This window comes from Cololabis saira, chromosome 14 (assembly GCF_033807715.1).
Source record: "Cololabis saira isolate AMF1-May2022 chromosome 14, fColSai1.1, whole genome shotgun sequence".
Lineage (NCBI taxonomy): Eukaryota > Metazoa > Chordata > Actinopteri > Beloniformes > Belonidae > Cololabis > Cololabis saira.
Genome location: NC_084600.1, coordinates 19695263 through 19709772, shown reverse-complemented (window position 1 = coordinate 19709772; position 14510 = coordinate 19695263). Strand labels below are relative to the sequence as shown.

The window sequence follows — 14510 nt, the reverse complement described above, 5'->3', positions numbered from 1 at the left end:
ATAAATCAGTTTGTAAACAAGACCTCTCACCTGCTGACGTCATCTCTGTGCGCGCATCGCAGACACAGCTCTGTGTACAGCTGGAGTTCGCTACTGTTAGTTTACTGTTAGTTATTTGAAACATGTCTGAATATTTGTCAAATTCTGAGGTTGTGGACGACGACTTTGAATATGATGGACGTCCTTACCGTTTTGAGCCAGAGTTTACGGCTGAAGAGCTCACTGAACGGAGGACAGAGTGCGCGCACAGAGATGACGTCATGAGTTCAGAGGTCTTGTTTACAAACGGATTTATTTGTTACACACACAGCCCCGGATGTAGACAACAGGTCCTGGAAGCAGATCTAGGGATTCATAAAAGAAATGAAGAGTTTCGCGGGAATCATGTGTTATTTACACGCTGCATCGTCTGTGTCCCGCTGTGCCCCCATGCGCTACCATTATATGGAGAAGCGGCTCGCAAAAAACTCCAAATATCTTCCGAAGGACTCCAAATGACACCAAACTTGCCTGGGTGAGTATACGACCATAAAAAATACCAGAAATAAGGTCCAGGTTGTAAAAAACGGAACTTTCCCTTTAAGATGCAATACATTTTAAATAGCAGTTTATATTGATATAGGTAATTTACTCTATGTGCTAACATTAATTACCATATCGCAGGACACATATTGTGTTCTTAATCACAACTGCTTCGTTTAATGTTGTTTTGGTCACTAAGAAAGGTTTACACTCCTTACCATCTAATGATCAATCTGATAATGGAGCTAGTGGTGTTACAACTTGGGAATGTTCCTTTAATTGCAGCTCAAATGACAAATCAGATCATTACATGTTTTAATTCTGTCTAATACTGTTTAATTCTGGGCTTGGTGCATTCCTCTCTATCAAACAACATTAAAATGAAGTAACAGCATCATCACTGGGAACTCTGATTTTCAGCTACTCTTTGTTGTTGAGGATATGACTGCGGGTGAGTGAAAATGCCACTGGCCAGCCTGCACTTTCTGTCACACACTATGCGTGTGAGGGAAAAGTGATCAGAGTGATAGTGACTTCCACCATGATAAAACTGGGTCAATGTAACCCCCACCCCTTCTACCACAGGCAAGGCTGAAAAAGGAAAAAAAAAAAAAAATGATGAGGAGACCAGCACCAGAATCTGTGCACGGATATAAGCATGGGGACACTGGAGCGTGGCCTGCTCTTTCCATGGGTTGGTAACTGTGTTGTGTTGGGACTGAAGGCATCCCAAGATTGTTTTGACATGTTCTTTCCTCCCCCGTAGTCTGTGGTTTACAGTGTCACGTTATAACCTCTCTCCTTGTATTTTATCTCTACCCCCTTTTTGTTTCTGTCAGCCAGTGTTGTCATGAGTATCTGATCGTCCTTGTGGTCCTCCACTCCCCAGGATTGTAAAAATATGAATTAAAAAAATACAAACTTAAAATGAAAACCCACCTTAACAGATATAAACAGTTATATCTGATAGGCTAGTTTGTTTTAAAAAAAAAAAGAAAACATACAGTATTCTGCTTCTCTCATTGAAATGTAAGTGTAGCATTACTTTACAATACAATTCAGTTTAATTCAGGGGTGAAATTAGATACAATTTTTACTCAGAATTACCAAAACTGAGTTCTTTTGGCTGTATGCATCCAAAAATAAATAAATGTGATTAAAAAAAAGCATGTGTACTAAAAAGTATTTGGTAATTTATGTAAAAGATAAGTATTCACTGATAATAGTAATCTGTTTTCGGTTGTTTTGTTTAGCGTTATTGGTCACACTGGTTTTTTACTGTTTTTATTTTATTTTTTGGGGCTAATTGTTTCAGTACACAAGGAGAGTGTATTTCACCATGAGTGAGAGTGCATGTAAAATTAGTGAGGTTCCTCAAAGTGTCCTGTTTCATTTAGTAGTGGCCGAATTATCATGTCAAAAACAAAAGACTCAGTTCGTCTTGTACCGTTGAACCAAAAGACCAGTTCGGAGCATAATCAGGAACCGAAATCAGGATTAAAAGTTGAGAAGCAGACTCATAAACTGCTTCACTTTTTCAATAAAATACTGCCCCTCGTGTTCAGCACACAGAAGTGCAGGTTTTTATGGACGAGTTGGCTTGATGCGAAAACAACTGGAACATTGTTCCAGAGCATTCCAGCCAACTTTCACCCTGTTTCAATCAACACCATATAATACAGACGCAAAGCTATTTTCCAATGGCCCTTCATTTCTTTGATAACTATATACAACATTGAAACACATTAAACTACAAAAAAAAAAGACAATTAAAAGTCTGCACATTCAAGGCTAAATAAAGAGCTTTTTTGTTGTTTTTTTACAGAAAATGTCAAACAAAATGTCTGTCACGACATAAACAGAAATAAATCAAAACACTTAATCAACCACAGACCACGGATTGACTGTATTCAACAAGAAGTGTAACTAGGGTGGATTCTTATCTTAACACTGAATTTAAATAATTAAGCTTCGAGAGCAGCTAATGACTCTGTTGTAAGAACATCTGAGGAGACAGATGGCGAAAAAAAACACAATTTCCTGTTTTTGAGAGCATGAGATTTTTTGAGTAACTAACAATTCAAAATTGATAATATAACACATATTTCAATTTATTTATAGGTACCTCAATCTAAAAATACATCATTCAGTGAGCAGTTCAGATTTGCTTGATACTGTGACACCATAGACCCAGATCAGAGTAGAATCATTTAATCACCACGACTTCTCATCAAATTCCAAAATGTCATGGATATTTTATTAAAATATCACGTCTCTTTTAAAATTAACCTGCTTTACTAAACATAGAAAACGCTAATTTGTGACATTAACTATTTACAAAAAAATAAGTGAAATGAAGTACTTATAAATTATCTAACATACTTTATATACTTATAATTACTCATAAAATATGCGCTGCATTACAAAGTGCTACCCTCCACATGTAAATCTTTTTTTGCTGTGTCATGATGTGAGCATTTTCTCTCCAGCTAAATTGTAGTGTGTATGTGGTGACCTTCTGTTTACACCATGGCCTGGACAAATGCTTGTTTCCAACTGGCTGAAAGGATCTGATTAATTTAATTTATACTAGTGGCAGATAGATAGGGGTTAGAAGCCCTCCGTTTCAGACTTCATCACATGGCTCTCCAGCATTAACAGTCTTTCAAGTGAATTATTTCTCGGAGCCATTATTAGCTGGGAGTTACTGTGTTGTTTTGCTGTGACAATGAAGTGCAAAGACAGCAATGCAATACATTTATTTGTTTTAACCTTACACAAGTTAGCAACAGGGACTGTCCACATTATACAGTCCTTAAAATGTAAGGTATAAGCTCTACAGTTCGGGACTGGATAGTACTTTGCATACAAGACTTTTGAATAAGTGTCCCTCCTTGCATTACAGTATATTTTGCAATTTTTACCATCAGCCATGACTTATTATTTCAAGTGAATGCCTCCTGCTAAGAATGAGGTCTCTTCAGAATGATGACGGTTGTTTCAGCTCATTTGTAGCAGCTTTTGAGTGTGAGCTTTCAAGAAGCCTCACTGCCATCAGGATTTATTTGAGATGATATGTTGTTAACAGCCAACAGGCACACAGTCTTACACATTTAGATACCACTGGGAAACGGTTTAAACAGTAAATGCCAAAATGCACACAGCATTAAACAGGCTAGCCATGATGTAAGCAGGGACAAACTGTGAGGTGAATGTTTAAATGGATTCTTTACAAGTGATCACTACTGTGATATCCATTCAATACAAAAACCCACCTCAGTCCGTATCGTCTTTGTGCCGTTTCCTCTTCTGTTGCAGTAAATGTGAAGGGGAAAACTGTGACACAAGTTAAAGGTCAATGCTGCGGCGTGACATTTGTGGATGTTTTTGTATTTGCTCTTGGTATGTTTTGTCATGCAAAAAACACCTTAAAAAGTGACTTGCAAAGAAATGCAAAACATCAACATTTGTGGTGAACATGTGTCATGATTATTGAGAAAAATATGGAGTTTACTTTACATTTTATAAATAACTGACTTATCGATGATATAGATGCAAATCTACATCCATAACCTTGTATCAATGTGTGCCGTTTGCATCTAAACTGCTGGAATGTAAAGTGAGCCCCATATTATATTTTAATTGTATCTGACTTAATGGTAATTTCCTGACTGCTTTCTTTCTGTGTCTCTTCTCTTCTTCATTGGACAGCTTTGCATAAACCCAGATGCCTCCTCTCCCTCTTGACGAGCGCATAGTGGTCATTCAGCGCCCTAAAAACTTAGCCCTGTGTGAAGCTTCCCCACAAACCATCTCGCAGCACTCCTCTCAAATAACAGCCACTTCCAATGGACACGTTTCCCACCCACCTCACTTCCAGCCTTCTCAGTCCCATTTTTACTGTAAATCCGAGAGTTTGGAATGCAATCGCAGGTCGTCCCGAGTGCAGAAATTCAAGGAGCAGCCTGTCATCCCAGCAGGTGTCAGACACATCCCAAGCCACTGCCATAGCAATGGCACAGTAACTCTTGGCCCACGGCTACCCTCTCACACACATACTATCGATATCAAAGTGACAGTGGACAAAGGAGGACGGGGAATAGTCAGCAACTCATTAGGGCGTAGTGGAAGTGTGAAAGGTGGCAAAGGGAAATGTGTCCCCGCCCAGGATCAAGGACATTTTGAGAGAAAAACTGGGCACAGTACAGGGAGGCCAAGTGGGGCTGAGCACAAGTCGCAGCGAGTTCGTCAGCTGTCGTCTTCCCCTGGTGGGATCCTACAATTTGTTCCCGCTCAAGCACAGCTGCATAATTTCAGATGTGAAAAGGAGAAAGAAAACACAAGTTTTCATAACAGAAGTGACCAGGAATTTTCCTCTTTAAGTCACAAAAAGAATTCCAAACTGGGAACTGTCCACCAAAGCCATAATAGCCACGCTCTGCCCTACCACCACAACTCCCTTCCCGTGCCCCATGCTGCCATCCTAAACTCCCAGTATCCTCCATCCCTCCCTTCCCAATCCTCCCATGTCCCCGGCTCTTTTCATCAGCTCGGCCAGCATCACCCGCCCCGCACAAGGGATCATCGCCCTCATATTCTTCATGGTCTTCCTCTCTCCCCTTGCTCCTCCCATGCTGGAGGGTTCCCCAGCCCTGACCATACTTGCACCATTGACTGTACGCAGCCATTCAACTGTGGCTGCTGGAGGTTGGTAAGATGCAGGGGATGTAAGGGAGACTCTTCTAGCTTCCAAGGAGGAGGCGGAAGCACTTCCACCTCATTTTCCTGCGGTCACAATGTTGGAGCAGTGAGGAGAGGAAGTAAAGAAATGGGCCTTAGAAATCTGGGAGGGTGTCTTTCCACCGCCTCCACCTCCAACACCTCCTCATCCAACAGTACTGCATCTGACTGTCGAGCAAGCCTGTTCAAACCACTGCGCTGTGCCTCCTGCTCTGGCGAGGCCAGAAACTTTGAGAGTCCTGCAATTCTTCGCAAAAAACTAGTAGGAGGATGTCTGCCTTGCACTCCTCTGTCCTCTTCGGCTCCACTACGGGCAATACAGAGCTGCGTCACAGGCTGCAACCCCAAAGCCTCTCAAACGGGCAGCTCCACCTGCAGCTACTGCAGCAGCGACCCCATAGTGGTGACATTCAACCCCCGCAGAGGCAAGCCCCCAGGAAGAGGCGTTGGAGCAGCTCATCCAATGGCTATGTTCCAAGCTGATGAAGATGACTACAACTCATGTACTATCTGGTCAGAGGAACTTGCCAAAAAGATGAGCCATGCTAATGCCCAAAAGAACAACTGTCCAGGGATGGGGACAGGAGTTGGGAAAACTTGCACTGTCCAGGGCCAGAATGGCAATAACGGAGCAGGCCTTGCCCTTTTGGACTGCCAAAACCTCCAGGAGTACACACAGACACATCTTAGAGACCCCCCTGGCCGACGACAACAAGGCAAAATGACTGCCTTTGATTTTGTAGGCTGCCGGTTGGGAATGGGGTATGACGATGGTCGCAACTCACTGAAAAGGCTCTTGAATAAAGCAGAAGATGTAGGGATGAGCGATGGTCCCGATCAAGACGAAGATGCAACATATCACCAGTCCCCCTCTCCCCGCTCCATGTCCCCACCATCACCTGTATCCTTTTCCCCTCCACCATCTGCCCCAAGCACACTCATCAAACCCAAACCCTGGCAGAGAGACAGGGAGGGAGGACATTCACTGCCTTCAGCTCAGTCACTTCACCTAGCCCTGAACTCCCTGAACAGAGAGCAAGATGAGGAGAACAACCGAAGTAAGAATATCTGCGTGCAGCAGATTAAAACTTATTATTGTTGAATAAATTAAATATTATTTAATACAGGTTAGATAAAATAGTCTCAAATATATCTTTCTGTAATGTTGTGTTCTGTGGTAGCAGCTTAAATTCCCAATGAAAGAAGCATCTGTCTACACCTACTCTGTCTTTTTCCAGTGCGCCTCTCCCTGCCACTCTCCTCTTCGTTGCCAGCTTCTCTGTCCGATGAGACTGTGATGACCCCTGATGCGGAGAACGCCGTCATCAGCCCAATCCTGCCCTTCCTGTTTCTGGGGAACGAGAGAGATGCCCAGGACGTGGACCTGCTGCTGCGCCTCAACATCGGCTATGTGGTCAACGTGACCACACACCTTCCCCTCTACCACGTCAACTCTGGACTGCGCTACAAAAGGCTACCGGCCACTGACAACAGCAGGCAAAACCTCAGACAGTACTTTGAGGAGGTTTTTGAGTTCATCGGTGAGAGTCTCAGTGCTGAATGTATATGGTCTGAGCTTTACTCTGGCATTTTTAGCATCTGCTTGATTGCTGTCCTAACAGTGTGATGCAGACCTGTTATTAGAGAACATAAACCCGGTTGTGGACCATTAAGTTTTACCACAGCTTGTTAGCTCTAAACAAATTCTTAAAACAAAATCTAAATAACTCAAGTTTTAGTGTCAGCTTTGCTTTAAGCTTGCAAAGAGTACAGTTCTCTGTGGTTTGGTGGTAAAATTGTGAGTGTTTCAAAAGCAAAATGCTTCCAACTGATGCCTCTTCTGTTGAATTCGTGAGATAATGACTTCATTCAAAGGTTTTGAAATTTCGTGAGAATCACAACATTTAAAGAAAACAGTAGCCAAAAAAGGGCTTCATTGTGTAATATAGATGTACCAGTTGGACTGCGATTATGGTGTTTATTTTGAAAATCAACCAGGACTTTGTGTATTACTGAATGGCTGGGAAAGGTACTGTTTTAGGTCATTTCCATTAGTACCTTCCTCGGCTCGGCTCGACTCTGTTTTAAGGGTTTTCCACAAGGTGACAGTACCAGTTAGTACCTCCTTTTTTCGCAACTACTTGACCAGGGTTCTAACCAAGCTGAGTTGGGCTGAAAATGCAACGTCACCAGGCTGCAGACAGCTGATTCACCAGAAAATAACCTCTCTGATTAGTCTTAAGAACAATTCCTTCACATCCGCCATATTTATAACCAAGAAGCACCAACCGCGATATTGACTTTACAACTAAACTTTGGTACAGCAAGCAAACTTGAGGGGGTCCACACGTTTCTGGGCCCCTAGGCCAGCAACTGCATCGAGAGGGAGTTCGATTGGGCAATGCGTTTTGGGCTGCCTCACCACGAAGGTCAAATCAATCCCAATCTCAAGCATTGAACCCTCCAAAGCTCCTGAAACATGACACCTCCCTTGTAATACTTCAAACTCTCTGCCACAGAGGCAGAGTGCAGTGTCATTTTATTCAGCCTCTGTTATCGCCCTGTTCTGCTTTGGGAGGTAGTAACAGGGAAGACTCAAGTGCTGTGTGAAAAGCCATTTAAGAAAGGCATAAGTGGGGCAGGATTATTGCTGCAAACTCTGGGCAGAGGATGAAATTAACCTGCAAGAGTGCAGACCAGCCGTTTTGCTAAATTCATCACTCAACTTGAGGCACCATGTTGTTTAGCAGGTAAAAGGAGCCATTATATGTTCAGGCCAACCTTGAGTTTCCATTCTGGATCAGCAGGAAACACCAAAATGACAGCAGAGACTCAAATTGAAAAAAGCTTCTGCCAGTACTGTTGCATGTGTCCCACTGTGCCAACCAAACAGAAATCTGAATTCATCTTCGCGTTTACTCAGTGTTGTGCTCTATTTATTATCGACTACACTGTCAGTGACCAGAGAAGTTACCCTCCTGTCACTGACTAATTTCTAACATCTTTTGTTGGGCTAAATCTGGATCACATCAAATGGGTTCAAGAAGGACCAATTTTGAACATCTCTTTTCGGGCTAAATAAAGGCAGTGATGGGCTGACCGCGTTTAGGCCAAGAAAAACTATGTGGATGTCCTGCGTTTGGTGGGTAGTGACTTGTTGCTGGCTGTGTACCGAACAAGGAACAGGACTGCCTTCAGATCACAGAATGCCATCATGCTTTTCTCCCCGGGGAAGCATTTTCATTGGGATCATTGCTAGTTGCAGAATGGATGTGAATGATTAAAGTCTCCAGTGCATTTTTATATTGCAATCTCTGTGTGAAAGTGGCTATTGACTAAAGTGGCCGTGATTCAAGACAACAGGGTGGAACATGGCGCTTCTGTGCCCAGTAGGACCTGGGGGTTACTTTCAGGAATCAACTAGACTGTAGGGTGTTTTTACAAGGGCTGTTTACATCATTCCAAATGTACCCTGGGTTATCAGCAAACTCTTCAATTTCACCCAACTACGAGGTGTTAAAAAGCCTTCTGTAGACTTTGACGTAACTGTGACAGGGCACATTAACAAACACGGTAAAAGAAAATAATGCTAACTGTCACGGACAAATGTCAGGCTTCATTTACACATTTTTCCAGAGAGAAACAAACTATAGCAAAAAGTGCATAGTTTTGTCATTATTCTTTTTAGGTCTTTACTTCAGGCTGGTTGTCATAGTAACATGATGCTCAACCAACACTGATACCTGCCTAGTTAGTTAGCTAATGGGAGGTACACCTTCATACTTCATACAGCTGTTAGCGTTAAACATTATGTCTGCAGTGGGGAAAAAAATCCAGTCTTTATGTGTTGAATGCAAAACTGAGCTGATCTGTTTGCTGTTCTCATCCACAGAGGAGGCATATCAGAGTGGACAGGGAGTGTTGGTGCACTGCCAGGCTGGAGTGTCCCGTTCTGCAACCATTGTCATCGCCTACCTTATGAAGCACACCCTCATGACTATGACAGATGCCTACAAATACGTGCGGAGCCGTCGCCCCGTGGTGTCGCCTAACCTAAACTTCATGGGCCAGCTTTTGGAGTTTGAGCGGGACCTCAACTCTGGGGTGACTCCTCGGATCTTGATGCCTAAACTTAACGGTGTGGAGACGCAGGTGTAAGAGAGGTCAGAGGTTTGGAATGAGTAGCGTTACCGCAAGTGAAGAAGAGACCAACTAGATACTAAGATCAGTGCAGCACATATTAGAAGAAACATGGCGAGAAACCATACACCTGGAAAATGTTGGGATGTTTGGAAGATAGTGCACTTTCAATCCTATGAAACATAATACAAAAGGACTGGAAATTCATTTGTTTAAGTAGTTATTCTTAGACAGGTTGATCCTCGTCCCGTATGCTGTTTATATGATAATGTGCCAACATTTTGTACAGCTCTAACATCGCTCAGATATCTCTTTTATTTCTTTTTTCTCTGACACGTCTACCCTTTTGTTCCCATTGTTTACATTTGCAGCCACGCTCAGAAAGGTTGACTTTCCTGTCATGAATCATAAATGCATGCAGAACATGAATGCAGAAATGGAGAGGTTCATTCGCAACACAACTCTGACGATTACACAACATGTAGCAGCACACAGGTCATTACAGTGCACTTAACTTACCATACAATTGTTGTGTTATCACCCAGTGAATTATCACAAAGATTTTAAAAAAAAAGAAAAGGAAAAATCCAGTCCTCAGTTACTGGTCCTATTAGATATATTTATATTTTTTTCTTTGCTTTCTGATTTGAAAAGCGTGCAATACAGCAACATGGACCTAGTAGAGATGCCTATCACAAAGTCGTGCGGAGCTGTCTTCTCTGGGTGAATACAAGCACTGTGTTTAACACACAATGTTGATGTGTAAACTTGAATATGCAGGTCACACAATGACATAAACTCATTATAAAGGCATTTATGAAATTACTGAGCTGAAATCATGAAACCAACATTATGTATAGACAGTTTCTTCGTTTTTTTTTAGGGGGGGGGGGGGTTCTGTGCAAAAAAGATGCTTTGTTGACGTCTAGCATGAAACAGCCCTACATTGAAAGCAAAAAGAAATTGCTTACATTGCCTTTAAATTGAATCACAGTTACAGAAGGAGGCTATTTTGGAACATTTTTGAAGGAGATGAATCATCTCAATCCCAAAATAATTTGTTTTCATAACTTGACTATTTCATTCATGTTGGTACTTCTAGTCCCAAACTCCATTCATTCATAAAAGTCCACACAGACCTACGTACCCAAGCATCTCATGACTATGCATTATCTCTACAACAAAGGTTTTTGTTTGGTTGGAGATGGTAACTTGATTCACTGTGATTTTTTTTTCTATCTTTCTTTTTTTTTTTATTGTTGACATTCAAACTTGAGTCTGCACCTGCAGCAGCTCCTGTACAGCCATCTTTACCAATCTTCCAGCTAAGAATAAATAAGGCCTACCTTGCTTTTGCACACTCTCTAAAGTTATGCCACCAACACATGAAATTTGAAAACACAACATTCATGTATACAGCATTATTGCTACCTACAGTGGTGAAAAAAGAAATTGTAAATAGAGTTCCCACTACTTCAGGCAAGGCTGAATGAAGACGGAACGTGTGTCGCTATTTGAGCAAATAATCTAAATACAGAAGAAACTAAAGTCAACTTAGAGACAACAGTCTTTCTTTCAAATTCAAAGAAAGTCAATCTGCAAAAAACACTTAATGAGCCCCTCCTTTGCTTGTGTACCACTTCGCCACAAAAACCTGGCATAATAGTTTTGTTTTGCATGATAGCACTGACTGAAATGTATGAAAGTAGATGCATTTAGAGTATTTCTCTTTGATAATTTCATAAAAGATGTCTCGAAAACACATGGTTAAAGGTGCAAGCACTAATTTATAGAATAAAGATGAAACAAAAGTAAAATCAGTGTTAGAGTTTGTGGAACTGAAGTGGAACGAAGTCGAGTGATATTTTTGATCTCTTTCTTGCCTCTTTTCCACATTTGCATTCTCAGTTAACAAAAGTCCCTCTTCCAGTCTTCTAAAACCAAAATGCCTTCAGTTTAGCTTTGGGTAAACTGATCCTCACTCACTGTCAAGGCTTCCTGAACTGATCCTGATTTTGCTCTTTGGATTTATTTTCTGGCTCAATGACTTTGGTACAGGCTTTATATTTTTCTACAATCAACCTTCATTATGTTGGGTATACACATATATCTGTGTATTTCCTTCTTTTTTTTACTATTCCATGACTTATTCTTTTGTATATGAAAGGTCTGGATGGACTGTGACTCTGCCGTGACATCACTTATCCTCAGTCGCACCGTTTGGTGCAGAATTACTCTTCCACTGATACGCCGCGCTCCTGTTTTCACCTCTCACTCCTCTCACGTCTGAAGATAAGTCAGCCGAACTCCGTCCACCTCTCCCCTCACAGAAGATGTAGCGTTGACCTTTGAAGAGGGCCCATTGCTACTGCTTCTTGATTTTTATACTAACTTTTTATGCAAAAACGGCTGCAGAAGCTATTTCTTTAACGCCATGTTGTGCAGGTGAGTCGCTGCTGACCTCAGCTATTTGTACTCGAGAGACACATAGAAAGAAATTCAAGCAATGTCTCTTTGATTCTTGAGGACTGATGGACCAGTGTGTTTTTGTGCGTCAGTACGTGTACAAATCCTCCGCTTGTGTTGCAGTTGAAAAGATGAACGTTATTAGTTCCTGTTTGTATGATAACTTTTGGCGAACATTGTGTATCAGTGCATTGCTTATTCGTGTGAACATAATTATTCCTGTTTGTATTTTACTTCTCATTTTTAAAACATTGTGTTACTCCCCATACCAAATATTAATGAGATGATGATGGATAGCTCGAGAAAAATGCAGACCACCTCCTTCCTCCCCGTTGGGGGTGAGAACTCTTCAGGTATGACTACCATTATAAAACTGTGCCGTTTCGCTGTCCCTCCTCCAGAGACCATAAAATTCATGTTATCTAACCTGCGATGCTACTCTGTCACCCCTTCCCTTTTCATATTGGATTGTTTCTCCTAAGCAAATGTAATATTTTCATATTGTAATACCTGGTCCTTGTATTTAGATGTTTTTACCTCCATGTACCGACTGTACTCTTCATAATTCTTTGAGGTGCACTGTGACAAATACAATGCTGCTATATCACGGAGACTTTGATTCTCTTCATTATATTCAGCATCTAGCATGCTAAAACCAACTAAAACAAAGTGGGTTAAACTGTATAAGTACAGTTCAGTTGTGCTGCAGCAGTGATGTGGTTTCAAAGCGTCATAGCAATGGAAAAGGAAGCAAAAACAGCTGTGAAGTACGTAAAAGCCTTTTCTTTGCTCACTGTGGATAAATAAGACTGTGGTTTTTTTTTTGTTTTTATTTTTCAATACTAATAATATTTTCTATGCAGTACAGACATTTTTAAGTGACTTGAGCCATGTCAGAAAAGTAACCAACCATTGTGAAAGGATTTACACTTGTCCAAATGAGACAGTTCCTCAACTATTAAAACAAACTAAACACAATAATCGGGTCGTTTAAAAACTGTCAAGCCGACATATATGAACCCTTAAACTGAAATTTAAAAGAGTTGTAGCATGTGTTTCAGAGTAAAGTAATAAAGTACAGATGCTGGGCTTCCGTGCTTTTCTTTATATTAAAATAAGAAAATTCACTTTTATGGTTTTAAATGGACATGATTGCTGTGACTGAAAGAGGGAGAACTATCAGATGGATTCTTAAAACTTTTATTCTGGCACAAAATATCCTCCCCCTTGACTTTTTATTATCACTGAAACATGTTACTCACAGTGAGATGTGTCCATTAAAGAACATCTTTTAAACGTCTCTTGATATTCAGTGATGGATTTAATTAACATTTTATTGATTAGCATGTTAGACTCGTGTTAGGAGGACAGCCTGACAACATTTAAAAATAAGAGATAACTGTTGCATGGTCGACTGCAGGCCTTATATTTATTTTAAATGACTTGTACAGTGGAGAGTGAAGGGAATTTTATATGGTAATTATCTTTTACGTGCAGTGGGGTGATATTGTGGATGCATCAGACCGTTGCACTGCTTCCGTGTACTCACGTAATATTTACAATTTATAGTTTACTACTCAACCCCATGATCTCTGGTGCAGTTGCAGAGCTCCTCCTTCTGGTGTTTTTCCATAATTTGCCTCTTTTTCTTCTTCACGCACTGCAGCAGCTACACACTGAATCGCCGGCTCCCTTTCTTCAGCTGCTTGTGTGGTTAATGCGTACAGTACAGGCTACAAGAGCAGACCGTTGTGAACTCTGTTGCTCCTCAGCAACAGGATCCCTTTAGAAGTGCATTTCCTCGCTTTGTACACTAGGGGCCCTTTGCATTTATGCATATTTAGGGAGGCCGTGTAGAGAAGAAAGATGTCAAATTACCTGGTTATGTGTATTTAATATTCGTGATATAGTCAGTTTTGCAATCCAGTTTTTTAACACTGTTTCATGAACTCTGTTGCAGGACATGAAAACATTCTCCAAAACATAAAATGTAGTGACAAATTGAATACGGTAACTGTCTGATGCAGAAGTGATATAATCATTTAGTGTTAGCATGAACTGCAATCTTATTAATGAGGTTTGAATCGTATCAGATCGTTAAAACCGTCTCTCAGCCCAGCTCGCTACCAAAGTCCCTCCCTGATTCTGCAAACTAAAAACACTGCGGCGGCCGTCTGCTGCAGGTGTGACACGGACACTGTATTTCATCTGCAGGGGAATCATTTTTTTGAGTTGTTGTTCAAAGCTGGAAGTAAGAAATGGCACATCACAAGATGTGGACTTCCAAACCGACAGCTCAGACAAACTCAGTCATCCCCGAGGTCAGTAATCAAGATTGCTGCCCAGACCTCTGACGGTTAGTAAAATCTCTGGTTCAAGGTTATTGAATATGTTGCTATGGGATTGTTATTGAGAAAATGCTGCATCATACCTCACAAGAATAACTCTCCTGGATACATCGATCTTGTTTCTCAAACTTTTTCATGTTATAACAAATAGAAGACGTTCATCTTGGTTTTTACTAGTTTTTAACAGATGCGATTTTGAGCTGAGTCCCATATTCCAACTCCTGAGTACAAAGAATTTACCCCTTTCATTTTGGATGAAATATCTGCAAAATGATAATGATAGTAATAATAAAA

At 41.1% G+C, this 14510-nt stretch overlaps 1 protein-coding gene across 1 annotated transcript in view; it reads left to right on the top strand.

Moving 5' to 3' along the window:
* Positions 1-14510, top strand: part of si:dkey-175m17.7 (uncharacterized) — a 38810-nt gene that overhangs the window by 12827 nt on the left and 11473 nt on the right. The window contains exons 2-4 of the mRNA XM_061739232.1: positions 4234-6320; positions 6501-6803; positions 9155-9416. Of these exons, the coding sequence (XP_061595216.1) occupies positions 4250-6320; positions 6501-6803; positions 9155-9416 (2636 nt within the window). The 5' untranslated portion in view covers positions 4234-4249. The remainder of the gene's footprint in view (positions 1-4233; positions 6321-6500; positions 6804-9154; positions 9417-14510) is intronic.